At 41.4% G+C, this 14732-nt stretch overlaps 1 protein-coding gene across 2 annotated transcripts in view; it reads right to left on the reverse strand.

The window, feature by feature from the left end:
- Positions 1-2545: 2545 nt before the first annotated feature.
- Positions 2546-14732, reverse strand: part of PCSK5 (proprotein convertase subtilisin/kexin type 5) — a 472843-nt gene continuing 460656 nt past the window's right edge. For both annotated transcript variants that reach the window (XM_064361641.1, XM_064361640.1), the window contains 3 exons: positions 10641-10741; positions 9042-9228; positions 2546-5416 (listed from right to left, as the gene is read on the reverse strand). In XM_064361641.1, coding sequence (XP_064217711.1) covers positions 5010-5416; positions 9042-9228; positions 10641-10741 — 695 coding nt within the window. In that variant the 3' untranslated portion in view covers positions 2546-5009. The remainder of the gene's footprint in view (positions 5417-9041; positions 9229-10640; positions 10742-14732) is intronic.

The raw sequence follows: 14732 nt of genomic DNA on the forward strand, positions 1-14732 counted from the left end.
GAATGCGCTGCATATACATCATATGTCCTAGATCATTGGCTGATGCTTTCTTCATATCTATGAGGCTTTTCTTCTTAAAATTCAATTCTACCAATCCTTCTTGATTGTTAACCAGTTGCTGGGCCCTGTGCTAGGTTCTAGAAAAGAAACAGTGGCTGCCTCAAGGAGGAACTAGTCTTTCAGTGTAGAGAGCTTTGTAATCTAACAATTACATCACGAGCTGATATGAAAAACTATATGCACAGAGTATCTAGGAAGCAGAGATGGGAGAAAGTGATTAACCTTCTCAAAAATCAGGGAAGACTTCCTAGGGGAGGTTATAAGGAAATGTGACTTTTCAAAGAAGGTCAGGAAATTTCCAGCTGGTTAAGGTGGGAGAAGAATATTCCAAGGAGAGTAAACAATATATGCCCAAGAGCATGAGATAACAGGATATTATCCTGGAGAACCTAGAAGCAATTCAGTGCTATTGGAGCATAACGGAGAAACTGAGAAATAAGAAGGGGCCGGGAAATTGAGGGTCATAAGTCCAGAGACAAAGCCGGTGGTCATATGTGGGAAAGTTTTGAATGTCGTAATCAGTGTAGGTGACAGGGAGCCCAGAATGGAATGATCTGAGGAAACTTGGAAATCATCTTTGATAGCAGTGTAGAGGATACACCAGGAGAAAAAGAGGTTGAAGCTGAGCAATTCTTCAGGAGGAAGTATGAATGGTCCAGATGAGAAACGCTCAGGGCCTGATTGAGGCAGTGCTGATGAGGCTGAAAAACAGATTGGGCTGATTTTTAGGAGAGAAAATTCAGAATTGATAAGGCTAGCTTGGTCTTTAGGTGTAGGTAGATAAAAAGAAGAAAAAAACAGCACTCTTAGTGTTGTGCATCTCATTTGGTAAAATGTAATGCTAAGCACATAAAAACATAAAAATGCTCAGGAATGGTTCTGTAATAAGTAAGTCTCCATAGCATTATCTGGTCTTGATTTAATTTTATTTCCAATTTTAAAATTACTTTCTATTAACTGGAACCTCCCATGCTTTATTCAGCCTCCTGGTGTGTTTCCAGTCTACAAGGATTCTCTTAATATTTCCAAATGATTTGCAAGCAGAGAACAAAAAGGTGCCTCGTTTTCCAACCACATATTTATCTATTTAGATAGTCATTGCGTAGTATTCTAAAGCTGTCTGAGAATAACGTTGCATGACTAAAAACAAAGAAGGAAAGATGTCAAACCTCAATACACAAGCATGAGCGTTCTTTCCATTGCAGGCCACACAGAGGAACACCACATTTTTTCTTTTTTTTTTTTAAGGCAGAGTCTCACTCTGTCACCCAGGCTGGAGTGCAGTGGCACAATCTCTGCTCACTGCAATCTCTGCTTCCCGGGTTCAAGCGATTCTTCTGCCTCAGCCTCCCAAGTAGCTGGTACTACAGGCGTGCACCACCATATGCAGCTACTTTTTGTATTTTTAGTAAAGACAGGGTTTTGCCATATTGGCCGGGCTGTTCTTGAACTTCCGATGTCATGATCCGCCTGCCTCGGCCTCCCAAAGTGCTGGGATTATAGGTAAGAGCCACCATGCCCAGCCCACAGTTTTTCTTAGTATTGAAGTTCGTTTCAACCTCATCCAATCTTTAACTGTGTATCATAAACACAAATTTTTTTTAAAGAAAACAATTTCCAGTCTACAAAAAGAAATGCGAAACTCAGTCTATCAGAGCTTTAGAATTATCGAGGAAAATGAACACAGTATAAACAAAACTGCTTGTTTTTGTAAGCTAACTGCAATTACAGAGATGAGAAAGCCTTCCATTGATAAGACGGCTATCGAGCATATATTTTTATGTTTCTAAGAATTGAAAAGAACTATCAGGGCTTCAGATACATTTTGAAAAGATAATGTTATTTTGAGACAGGGTCTTAGCTCTGTCATTCAGACTGAAGTGCAGTAGCACAATCACAGCTCACTGCAGCCTTGACCTCCCAAGCTTAAGTGATCCTTCCACCTCAGCCCCCTGAGTAGCTGAGACTACAGGCACTTGTCACCATGCCTGGCTGATTTTTAATTTTTTTTGTAGACACGGGAGTCTCACTATGTTGCCCAAGGCTGATGTTGAGCTCCTAGGCTCAAGCAATTCTCCTGCCTTAGCCTCCCAAAGTGCTGGGATTACAGGCATGAGCCACCACTCCTGGCAAGGAGATAATTTTAGTTAGTTAGTTATTTCTTGAGACAGAGTCTTGCTTTGTCACCCAGGCTGGAGTACATGGTGCCATCTCAGATCACTGCAACCTCCACCTCCTAGGCTCAAGTGATTCGCCTGCCTCAGCCTCCTGAGTAGCTGGGATTACAGGTGTGTACCACCACGCCCAGCTAATAATTGTATTTTTAGTAGAGATGGGGTGTCACCATGTTGGCCAGGCTAGTCTTGAACTCCTGACCTCAGGTGACCTGCCTGCCTCAGTCTCCCAAACTGCTGGGATTACAGGTATGAGCTACCATGCCTGGCCAAGAAGATAATTGTAAATAATCACAATTTTTGGAGGCGTATCATGCATGTACGTGACGCACATGATCTCTGAAGAGTGGTTTTTTTTTTTTTTTTTTTTTTTTTTTTTTTTTTGAGACGGAGTTTCGCTCTTGTTACCCAGGCTGGAGTGCAATGGCGTGATCTTGGCTCACTGCAACCTCTGCCTCCTGGGTTCAGGCAATTCTCCTGCCTCAGCCTCCTGAGTAGCTGGGATTACAGGCACGCGCCACCATGCCCAGCTAATTTTTGTATTTTCAGTAGAGACGGGGTTTCACCATGTTGACCAGGATGGTCTCGATCTCTTGACCTCGTGATCCACCTGCCTCAGCCTCCCAAAGTGCTGGGATTACAGGCGTGAGCCACCACGCCCGGCCTGAAGAGTGTTTTAAAGATAAAGTCAGCAAAGTACAGCCTGTTGGCCAAATCTGACCCACCACCTGTTCTTGTAATGCTGTGAACTAGAATAGTTTTTGCATTTTAAAATTTTTGAAAGGTTGAAAAAAATCAAAAGAATAAACTTTTATGATACATGAAAATTATCTGAAATTCAAATTTCAGTGTCCATAAATAAGGTTTTATTGGAGTACGGCTCACCGATCCATTGTGTACCAGCTGCATTCACGCTACGATAGCAGAGCTAAGTGCTTATGACAGAGACTTTCTGGCCAACAAAGTCTAATGTACTTACTAGCTGGCTCTTTCCAGAGACTGTCAACCCTGTTTTAAGAGCTTTCCTCTAAAGAAACACAAGCCGTTAGTAAACTGAAGACTTCTTCATAACAATTTTCTATGACAGTGATTACATATGATAAAAAAAGAAAATGTATGAATTTAGTAAAGATAAAATTGATATTACAGATGAAAATCATAGGCATGCATTTAATTATATTTAGGATGCATATTTCCCACCTTATGTCAGTAGATAGTTATAAGAACACACGCTTTAGGGTGGCCATTATTTTTTCTTGCATCTTGATGAGCTTTGCATGACCTTGGGCTGGTTACTTTTCTCTTGTAAGCCTCAGGTTTCCTACGAAAACAGAGTAATAGCAACACCAACCTCATCGCAGTATGTTAAGTACCAAAGTGGGGAAGTGGGGTGTTTTTTTTAGAGGAATTACTTAGCTTGTTATCTGGTCGTAGGTGTGCAATAGATTATCATTCTCTGAATATGTCACTTTCACTTTCTGGTGCTCCACTCCTAGTACTGCCTGTAAGGTCTGCTTTGACAAGGAAATCTGTAAGACCCTGCCAACCATCATTTTGCATAACAAGAGCCCCGCTCTGTGTTAGAATCTGGAGAAAAACTGTCCTCAGGTACATGAATCCAAGAACACGTTTGACAGAAGAGTGGAAAAAGGGAAGCCTAGGAGGTCTAGAAACAAAAATCTAAGTGGTGAGCAGTGCTGGAAGGCTGGTCGGCGGCAGCTGGAGTCCAGTTTGTGAGCAGCATATTGGGATTTTTGTTTTCCATGTTAGACTCTATTCCAGCTCTTTCTATGGAGAGTCCATGGTTTTGTGATGGGTTGTTGATGAAGGAAAGCTCTCTATTTTTTTTAGAGTGGATGAAGTATTTGTCATTTTATTCCATTTTATGTTAGGTTAACACCACCATTTTTCTTTTATTATTCAATGTCTTAGCAGCTGATGTCTCCCAGGTGAAAAGTACTCAGAAAATCATGAGGGTGCATTTCCTGGAAACTCTGTGATTTCTTTCTCACTGGGCTTGCCCTGCCTGTCTCCCTCCTGGGCCTGCTCTGCCTTTAGAATCCTTGTGACTCTGGATTCCTGTGGAGGAACTAGGGCCTGGTGACCTCCTGGCTCCTCAGCTATGATGCAACTTCCCTCTTCTTCTCTTATCTCAAGTAGGTCCTGAGCAGCCCAGCAGTGGTGATCTCTCTTGCTCACCAGGGGTGGTCTGGAGTCAATTGATAAGAATCCTTTTTTCTCGGCCCTTACAAAACAAATCTCTGCCTAAAGACAGCTAAAGGGGAGAAAATATCTGCAAACCAACAATGCCTTTGTACCCCCATTAAGTACAGAAAATCAGACAGAGAAAAATCAGAATACCAGGAGGCAGGAGACGCCTCCACAATGCAGCTTGGAAATAATATTTCTATAGATCTGCTGTCCTTTTTTTATTTTAATCACATAGAAGAGTTTGCACAAATCTCATTTGTTTTCACTTCCTGGATTTTTTGTGTGTTGACATATTATTTTGAGGAAAATATCTCTGAATTTTATCCTTGCTCCTCAATTATGGTTGAACAGGAACTGTTAATTGAGTTTAGTCATTCAAAAGAAGAACAAAGTATTTCATCATTCTAACATATTCTGGTTGGACTCGTGATTAAAGAAGACAAATAGAAACACTCACACATCAGCCTGGTGTGTGGATAAAACCAAAAGCAGTGATGCTCACAGGCATCTCAGGCATGCCTGAGAGTGGAATAATGGTGGGTGGGCGGTGGGCAGGGGGGGTGTTTACTGGTAGGAGTAACTCTCATCATCATATTCCAGCTCATCTTCATCATCATGATCCAGCAGCCCATACTTAAATTTCCGGTAGACTGTGCCATCCTGGCCCATGTAGACGATGTCATCGTCGTCATCCTCATCATAGTCCCGATCCCTGTACTCAATCACCTCATCCTCTTCAAAGCTGGTGCTCTCTCTATAGCTGCTCTTATAGGAGGAGTAAGACTTGTTGGGGTCAGCCAGCTTTTCATAGCCGGCCTTTTCTGTTGCCTGGACTCGGCCACGTGATTTCCTCCACACAACCACAGCTGCCCCGAGCAGAAGGGCCAGCATCACGGAGGAGGTGATGAACAGAGCTGTCTTGAAGTGCTCAGCTGCAGGCCCAACCTTGCTTGTTCGAAGGATGCACTCTTCTGTTGGAAGAAGTCCCCCAAGGAAGAGGCAAGAGGGAAAAGGTGGAAGAAATAGAATAGAGAGAATTAGTTTCTGAGCTAGAATTTCACTTTTATTTTAAAAATCGAAAATGCTAGAATCACTGTCTCTGATTTTCCTTTGTTTAATTTTAATTTTAATTTTTTGTAGAGACAGTGTCTCATTATGGTACCCTGGCTGGTCTCAGACTCTTGGGCTCAAGAGATCCTCCCACCTTGGCCACCCCAAGTGCTGGGATTACAAACGTGAGCCACTGCACCTGGCCTGTCTCTGATTTTCCTAGAAGACACACCACTGTATAAAATTGGAGTATGTACCAAATGAGAATCCTAGTCTGTGTCTGATGAAGCCAATAAATCCTTCTAGAAAGGTCAGTTTGCCATCCAAAGGGAGTTCCCTTATCCCTCTATCTCATAGGTCAGCCACCAGGTGTCCAACCTTATCAACTGATTCTTCTCTTTCCCTCCTAAGAAAATATTTCATCTTGGACCAAGCTTTAGTTATTGCTAAATGCTCTATTTTATTTCCCGATTCCAACTTCTTTTCTAAGACTGAGTCTTCTCCCAAGCTACCTTAAGCTGGAGCCAGCCTGACTGTCCCACCACTTAAGGGCAAGAGCAGATAATTTATAAAACTACTGACTCTGAGAGCCACGTGGGGCCTTCGCAATTACTTAGCCCAATTTGTTGTTTGACATTCGAGGAAACTAAAGTCCACTGAGAGAAAGTGAATTGTCACACTGTCAGAGACAAGACCTTGTTTGTGGAGCAATCAGAATTCAGATCCAGGAATCCTAGCTCCATGCTACAGTCTGAAGGCATTAGGACAGAAGGCTCTGACAACTGTTCTTTGGCTTCCTGGAGTTTTGTGCTCCTAGCCTGGTAGAAAAAGAAGTGCCATTTTTAAATCCTACCAACTTGAATGATAGGCAGTTTTTTTCTATCATTATTAAGAGTTTTTTTGTTTGTTTGAGATGGAGTCTCCTTCTGTCTCCCAGGCTGGAGTGTAGTAGCACAATATTTCGGCTCATTGCAACCTCCGTCTCCCAAGCTCAAGCAATTCTCATGCCTTAGCCTCCTGAGTAGCTGGGACTACAGGTGCATGCCACCTTGCCTCACTAATTTTTGTATTTTTAGTAGAAATGGGTTTCACCATATTGGCCAGGTTGGTCTCAAACTCCTGACCTTAGGTGATCCACCTGCCTTGGCCTCCCAAAGTGCTGGGATTACAGGCGTGAGCCACCTCACCCAGCAATTATTAAGAGTTTTGAAATCCAGAGCTCTGACCCCTGTCATCCATCAGCCTCTTTTTTTGATGCATTGATTGAGAATATGGAGTTACCAAAACTGTTTCACAGAAGGAAAGATTCAACTATAACTTTAGAAATGAGGATGAGCTCATTTGTCTTACTTTTTATTCATTTAACCAGGTGGTATGATTTGGGTAATCAAAAAAAAAAGTCTATTTTTTTTTTTCTGTTCTTTAACTCACCACATGGGAGTTTGAAAGAACCAGAGGGAAAAAACTATCAGGCCTTGTTGGATGTACAAGCTGAAATACACGGTAGGTTTTCCATAAATATTTGTTGAGCCTCTTGGGTCTCCCTTGTTCAGGGGATAGTTTCATGAGAGATTCTAGGTACGTTCTACACACTAGATAAATGAATATAACACTGCTGCAAGGTGCAATGATTTTTGCTTATTAAATATTGACCGATGAGATCTGATTCATCATGACTATGTATTTTTCTTTTTTGCTAGTGCCAAGCAAGTTTTCTGTTTTATCATAATTCTCATGGGATTTTACGTATCAAGCCGAGTTTCTTCTTCTAAAGTAACAGACCTACCATTATTACATTAATCATTAGCAAGTTCAGCACAAAATTCTTCCCTGGAGAAAACATTAAAGCATTGGAGAGATTGATAAGCAATCTGTGTGTGGTAATGTGAGATAAATACTGCCTGAAGCAGTAGAATCAATATAAAAATCCTTTCGAGGTTGTTTCAATTACAAGGGTGCCATATGCAATCATGCCTTGCTTACTATTCTCCATCCCAGGTCTGCAGAGTCAAGGTTAGCCTTTGTGATATGGTTTCTTTGAGGGGATGGAGTGTCTCTGTAAAGAAAGATCAGGCAATCAAGAGCGTTTAGACTTTTGCAGATTGCTGCAGGTGTCTCATCAAGAGCCTCATGGGGACCAGGAAAGCTGACAAGATAGTTCTTAGTTGGAACAGGCTTTCACAAACTGCACGAAACATGCACAAACTTCTGGTTTCATTTAAAGGTGTTAATGTTGTGAGGGTTATTATTCTTAGCTGACACAGGATGGATATTAGGCAATCAGACCCTCAATGTAGGTGTGTATGAAGAACAGAGAAAACCAGGTGCTCAGAGGGGTAGGAAAGCTAAAAGAAGGAAAATGTTTTTGGTGAGATGATACTTAAGACCCAATTGAAAATGCTGATAAAAAATAAAAAAGAAATGTCTGGTAGCAGTTATGGGTCTGGGATTTTCTTAACTTACAAATGGACAGACTCACAAATATGGCATCTCTTTTTGTTGGTGAATGTTACTTCTGAACCCCAAGGAAATTATCTACTTTTGGTATAGAAAGTATATTTTAAGAATATGTGTTTCTTTTTTGAGATGAAATCTCTCAGTTTGAGATCTTTGTAAGTTTGTGACCAATGAGAATCAAATACCCACGTGGATGGGGTTAGACGTGAAGACAGCTGAGGGACTGGAAATTGGTAAAGGGGGTTTTACTTCTTATCCTTCAAGAAAAATTCATTTCTAAAATATCAGTCTCTAGTGAGAAGTCTAGGTTTGGGCTGACTTTCATAGAATGATTCTTCAACAGAATCAAGATAATATTGACATTGGCTTCCTTGGTAGTTGATTCTTTTCCTTTTTTCCCCAGAAGGGAAGAATGAAAAAAGGAACAAAGTAAATTCATAAAGATAAAATGCTAGCTCTACTTGAGTTCTAGTCTTGGAGGCAAGCAGAGAATCTAATTCCAGATAAGCCATTTTTTTTTTAACAAAAATTGAAATGGCATCTCGCTCTGTCATCCAGGCTGAACTGCAGTGGTGTGATCTTAGTTCACTACAATCTCTGCCTCCTGGGCTCAAGAGATCCTCCCACTCAGCCTTCTGAGTAGCTGGGATTACACGCGTGAACCACCATGTCCAGCTAATTTTTGTATTTTTAGTAGAGATGGGGTTTCTCCAAGTTGCCCAGACTGGTCTCAAGCTCCTAGACTTAAGTGATCTGCCCACCCTACACTCTCAAAATGCTGGGATGTGTACAGGCATGAACCACCACACCCAGTCCCCAGATGAAATTTTTATTATCGGTGTGGACTTGGGCATGCAAATCCAATTCTTTGAGCCTCAGTCTCCTCATCTGTAAAGGGGGACTGATAATCTCTACTTGTGAAGTGAGACAATGGGCATGAAGTTTCAAGTACAGTAGGCCCATAGTAAGCACTCAATAATAAGGTAGCCATATTAATTTTCCTGAACTTCCCATCCCCCCTCCCTCCGTTCCCATTGGCTTCCTGAGCACATGCCCTTCCTCTATAGGCTGCTCTTGTTCTCCCCTCACCTGTGGTGTCCTGGCAGTCACAGCACTCCTGAGGGCTGGTGGGATCAGAGGCGTTGCAGCAGTGGAGGCAGCGGCTGTCGTCCATGTGCAGCGCCAGGTTGGCAGGGCACAAGGTGCAGTTCTTGGCCCCTGGTCCCTTGCATTCCATGCAGCTCTCATGGCATTTTTCACAGTTAAATTTCTTTCCCTGTTAAGAGCAATCAAGAGGTTCCTTTCGAGTGCAGAGGTATTAACAAGGCACTGGAGTTTCCAGATGGCATTTCATCTTTCTCCAGATGGCATTTCATCTTTCTCCATAAGGAGAGTGGTGTGTTCTGAGCCCATTTTAACTGTGCTGGGTGAAATAACCAACTGTCTGTGATGGGGTGGAATCATGGCTGGGCCCTGCCCTTTGAGATCTGCTAATAACAATGGGAGAACAGATGTCTAGAACGGTTTGGGTTAGGAACTGACAGCTCATGTGCTCAAGGACAGCTCAGGTCAAGGACTAGTTTTGTCTGGCCCACACTATTGACTTGCAGTTTAAAATATTTTGCTTTCATTTCCCACATCTCAAAAGTGGGATATTTCACATGTAAATTCATTCCTAATTTCTCTTTAGAAGCTAGAAGACCTGTCAGCACTGGATTCATCACTCCCACGTGGCAATGGCCCTGATTTTCACTCTTCTATTTGACACAATCCTCAGCACTTGCTATTTTGTCACCAACATGTAGGTGATACATCAATTTCCACTTTCCTTCAAGGTTCAAGCTTACGTTGTGGTTTTCTTTGACCCAGCATGTATGTTAGTGACCTGCTTGGCCTCTGTGCTTATTGGATTCTCGTAGTCTGGCCCCAGAATAATATATGTTGTGGCTCTGTAGCTCAAGTAGTTAAATCTCTATGGGAAGAAAGTAGAGAGATGAGAAGAAAGTGGCTTCCTTCCTGACAAGTCATTCTTTGACTGGCACTGGAAATGTGGGTTAGGGAAGATGCATTCCTATTTTACTCTGTAACTTTGGAAGTATGGTATGATAGAAAAAGAAGAAGGACCATAAATTGCTTTTATTGAGCACCTTAGCATGTTTCAGGCACTGCTAAGGTGCTTTCTCAGCTGTATTATCTCATTGAATCCTGTATCTCATGTATTATCACATCCTTCAGGTTTAATCCCAGCTTTGTTACTTACCACTCATATAATCTATCTTTTTGTGAGACAGGGTCTCACTTTGTTGCCAAGGCTGGAGTGCACTGGTGTGATTGGGTTCAAGCAATCCTCCTGCCTTAGCCCCACAAATAGCTGGGACTACAGGTGTGTGCCACCACGCCTGGTCAATTTTTGTATAAGATGGAGTTTCAACATATTGGCCAGTTTGGTATCGAACTCCTGACCTCATGACCTGCCCGCCTAGGCCTCCCAAAGTGCTTGTGTGAGCCACTGTGCCTGGCGTGAGCTACTGTGCCTGGCTGGTAGAAGATTTAAAAATATTAAACATACACTATTTCTACAGTATGAGAATTTTGGGACTTTTTGATTGCCCAGAATGACATGTAGGAACTAAGCTCATGTTCCTCTCTAGAGAGAGCAGAAAGCCCCGCACCGCCAGCCCTCCATACCTCTCCCACTCTGTATTCTCCAACAAGACAGTCCGAGGTGCAGATCCCTCCCATGAGGTGGTAACTCCACACGCAGGTTAGGCAATTCAACGCTCCTTTTCCTGAAAGAAAAAACGTTTTAAGTTATGATATTGACCTTAGATTTCAACCTCTGTCTTTGTTCCGGAACACTTAAAAACAAGGAATATGTCAAGTAAAGTGAAGAAGAAGGGTGAATTGATTGATGATATGAAAAAGAAAAAAGTCTCCCACACAAAGTAAAAATTATACAATTAGTTCAATCGATGTAGATTCTCAGTCTGAAAATTGAGGATTTAGGGATGACATCTTTTATTACAGCAAGAGAAAAGACTTTCAGAGAATGAGAAATCATGTAGAAAGTGTCTAAAGCCTTTATTCGTCCTTCTGCTTATTCTTAATTAGTGTGGAGTATGTTACTAGCTGTTTGGACGATTGCAATACTCAGTGCATAAATCATGAATAGGCAGTTTCTAATTGAGAAACAACGCTAAACTTGGCACTTAAAATGCTAGGGCTGAAAGGATTTAGCAGGTCATTTTGTTTGGAGGTTCTTAATTTTGGGGTTGTGATGATGGTGATAGATTCCTTTGAAATTCTCTTGAATGCTGTTAAGTTCTCTTCTCAGAAATTTGACATATATTTCTCATTTAAAAAATATTAATAAATGAAAACTAAGGCCCAGACATGTAATGTCACCTATCCAGGGTTACATAGGTGGTGGTCAAGATTCAAATTCAAGTTTGCTGACTCATAACCTCTTGATCTTTCTTTCTCTTTTGTTTTGTTTTGTTTTTTTGAGATGGAGTCTCCTTATGTTGCCCAGGCTGATCTCAAACTCCTGGGCTCAAGGAATCCTCTTGCCTCAGCCTCCAAGTAGCTGGGATTATAGATGCGTGCAATTGCTGCTTGCTGAGGTGCTCTTTCTACCACACCATTTCCCTTATCACATGAGCCACCAAATAGAGCAGGAGGTCGGAATCTACGGCCTCTGTTTCCTACGGAGGCAATACTACTCTCTCCTAATTCAGACACCCCAAAAAGGACAGGCCCAAACATTTCTTCTATGCAGGTATCAAGGGATAATAACTTCTGGAAAGTTTGGGGACAGGAGACCTAAATCTAGCTCATTCCATTAGGAATTCCTGAGCATTTTTGCTGTTAATTTTAAAACGGGAGCATCAGATTAATGGGCATAGAATATGCCTGGTACTGTAAGTTGGAACTTGTATAGGTCTTCGCATCAGAACAATCCTGTAAAGGGTGGTTTTTGAACTTGAAGCAGAACCATGAATCTGTCCTTTACATTCACAATGTAGTTAAATTGACTTTTCATGGCTGATCTGTGAGCTCAATCCTTTATAATGTTTCTGTGGAAAAATAAATTCTGAGCTCTAACATCAGCTTAGAGAATAAACACCTTTACTACTGAACTGCTTCTTAGGTTGGAAGCTGCCTGTAGTGATATAAATTCAAAACCACTTTATTTTTACCTTAGCTGTAGCTTCATACAGAATTTCCTGCATGTTCTGGAACATTATTGTGGTCTCTGATGGAAGAATCAATCTTCTCTTATTTCCATTCTTCCTTTTTCCCCATTCTACATTTTTCTAAAATATAGCTTAGATGTCTTACTTCAGTTTTTAACATAAAAGAGAGGTTTTTTTTTTTTTTTTCCAATGACGAGAAATTAAGGGTAGATACATGCTCTCACTTTAATGTGGAATCTAAAACAATTGAACTCATAGAAGTAGAGAAGAGAATGGTGGTTACCGGAGACTGGGGGGACTGGGGAGATGGTGGTCAAAGGTTATAAGGTTCTAGTTAGACAGGAAGAATATGTTTTTGGAATCTATTATATCTCGTAATTATACTTAATAATGTACTTTCAAAATTGGTAAGAGTAAATTTCAGATGTTCTTATCACAAAAATGAGTAAGTATTTGAGGTGACGAACTCTTGTTTTTTTTTCTCCAATTATCTTCACAGGAAACAGAGGCTATAGATTTGGACCTCCTCTATCTGGTGGCTAAGGCAGATAGTGTGGTAGAAAGAGCACCTCAGCAGGGCACAATTGCACACATCTGTAATCCTAGGCTGTTGCCCAGGCTAGATTGCAATGGTGTAATCATGGCTCACTGCAGCCTTGACCCCCTGGGATCAGGTGATCCTCCTACCTCAGCCTCCTGAGTAGCTGGGACTACAGATGCACGTACCATACCCAGGTAATATATATTATTTATTTTTATTTTTACTTTTGAGACACACTCTTGCTTTGTCACCCAGGCTGGAGTACAGTGGTGTGATCTGGACTCACTGCAACCTCTGCCTGCCAGGTTCAAGCAATTTGCCTGCCCCAGCCTCCTGAGTAGCAGGGACTACAGGCATGCACCACATCTGGCTAATTTTTGTATTTTCAGTAGAGATGAGGTTTCACCATGTTGGCTAGGCTGGTCTCGAACTCCTGACCTCAAGTGATCCTCCTGCCTTGGCCTCCCAAAGTGCTGGGATTACAGGCATGAGCCACTGTGCCTGGCCACATTTTGTTTATTTTTTTGTAGAGATGAGGTCTCACTATGTTGCCCAGGCTGGTTTCAAATTCCTGACCTCAAGTGATCCACCCACCTTGGCTTCCCAAAGTGCTGGGATTACAGGTGTGAGCCACTATGCCTGGCCTGATGGACATGTTAATTAGCTTGACTTAATTATTCCACATTGTATACATAGATCATGACATCGCTTTGTACCCTATAAATATATATAATTATAATTTGTCAATTTACAATAAAATACGAGTAGAAAACACTAAAAGACGGGAAACAGGCCATACATAGCTAGGTTAGGTCACAAAATTCCTACCTTAACTTTGGTTACATTTGTTTTTTTTGAGACGAAGTTTTACTCTCATTAGTAGAGATGGGGTTTCACCATGTTGGCCAGGCTGGTCTCAAACACCTGACCTCAGGTGATCCCAAAGTGCTGAGATTACATGTGTGAGCCACCGCGCCTGGACACGGTTTGTTACATTTTTCTCGAAGACCAACAATAAATTGTCTGAGGCCCAGATCCCAGGCAATACCCAAAGGCACTACACGTCAGCTTTGGGTGACAAATCAGGGACTTCATTTACATCTCCTACATTGATTTATCGCCAAACCTGCACACTTAGGGTGCCCGGAATCTTTTGCAAAAGGCAGTTTGTTAATTTCCAGAATGCTTTCTATTATTTTAAAGTTTAACATCCTACATCTATCATTGCTTCTAAGGATCTGCAGGGGCTTTGGGACCTAAAAGACAGGCATTTTGGCATTTCTTTAAAACTCAGAGCAGCTCACCATCTGCTCTTCTTCAGAGTGAACCCCATGGGATGAATTCAGCAAATGCGGTGCAACTTCTGAGCTTTGTTCGTGAGCCTCAGTCCACACAGAAAGATGCATCTTGGGAGAGTTAAGAGGCTTTGGTTACTCAGCCTGGATTTTGATTCCAAACCATTTTATGAGGAGAAGAAACAATAACACAAAATCAAAAAACAAAAACAAAATAGAAAAAATAAAATTTTATGAGGAGGGTAAGTAAAAAGTTAAGTGTGTAAAGGCAAGGAATGAGCTTATTACGGAGGTATCAGTTACAGAGAAAGCTACATATTAGGCCTGAGTGTGCTGCGTTTTCCCAGTCTACCTCTCCTTCCATGTTTTTACATATTTTTCTTTTCAATATCCTAAAATTGTTGGGCAGTCCAAAGTGAATAAAATATATAGTTGGTAATTTCTTATTTAGGTTGCAAAATTTTTCCTGATTCTTTCATGCATCCTCATTTCTTACTATGAGAGCTAATGACTTAAGAAGGAAGGAACTCATCTTTTCTTCTGCCTAGTTTATTCCCATGAGAAAAACCTGTCTCCAGATTTTGTATCTATATGTTGCAAAACCAGATGATAGCACAACATTTTCCTAACCAGCAAGGGACTTGTGCTAGCTATAGTAAAGAAAGGACTGCTCACTGCAAAGAATTATATGAAAAAATAATATTAAATAAAAAATAAAAATTAAAAAAAGAATGATAGCAGAAAAAAT

Source organism: Aotus nancymaae, unplaced genomic scaffold (assembly GCF_030222135.1).
Source record: "Aotus nancymaae isolate 86718 unplaced genomic scaffold, 86718_ANA_hifiasm-v0.15.2.pri h1tg000041l, whole genome shotgun sequence".
NCBI classification, from domain to species: domain Eukaryota; kingdom Metazoa; phylum Chordata; class Mammalia; order Primates; family Aotidae; genus Aotus; species Aotus nancymaae.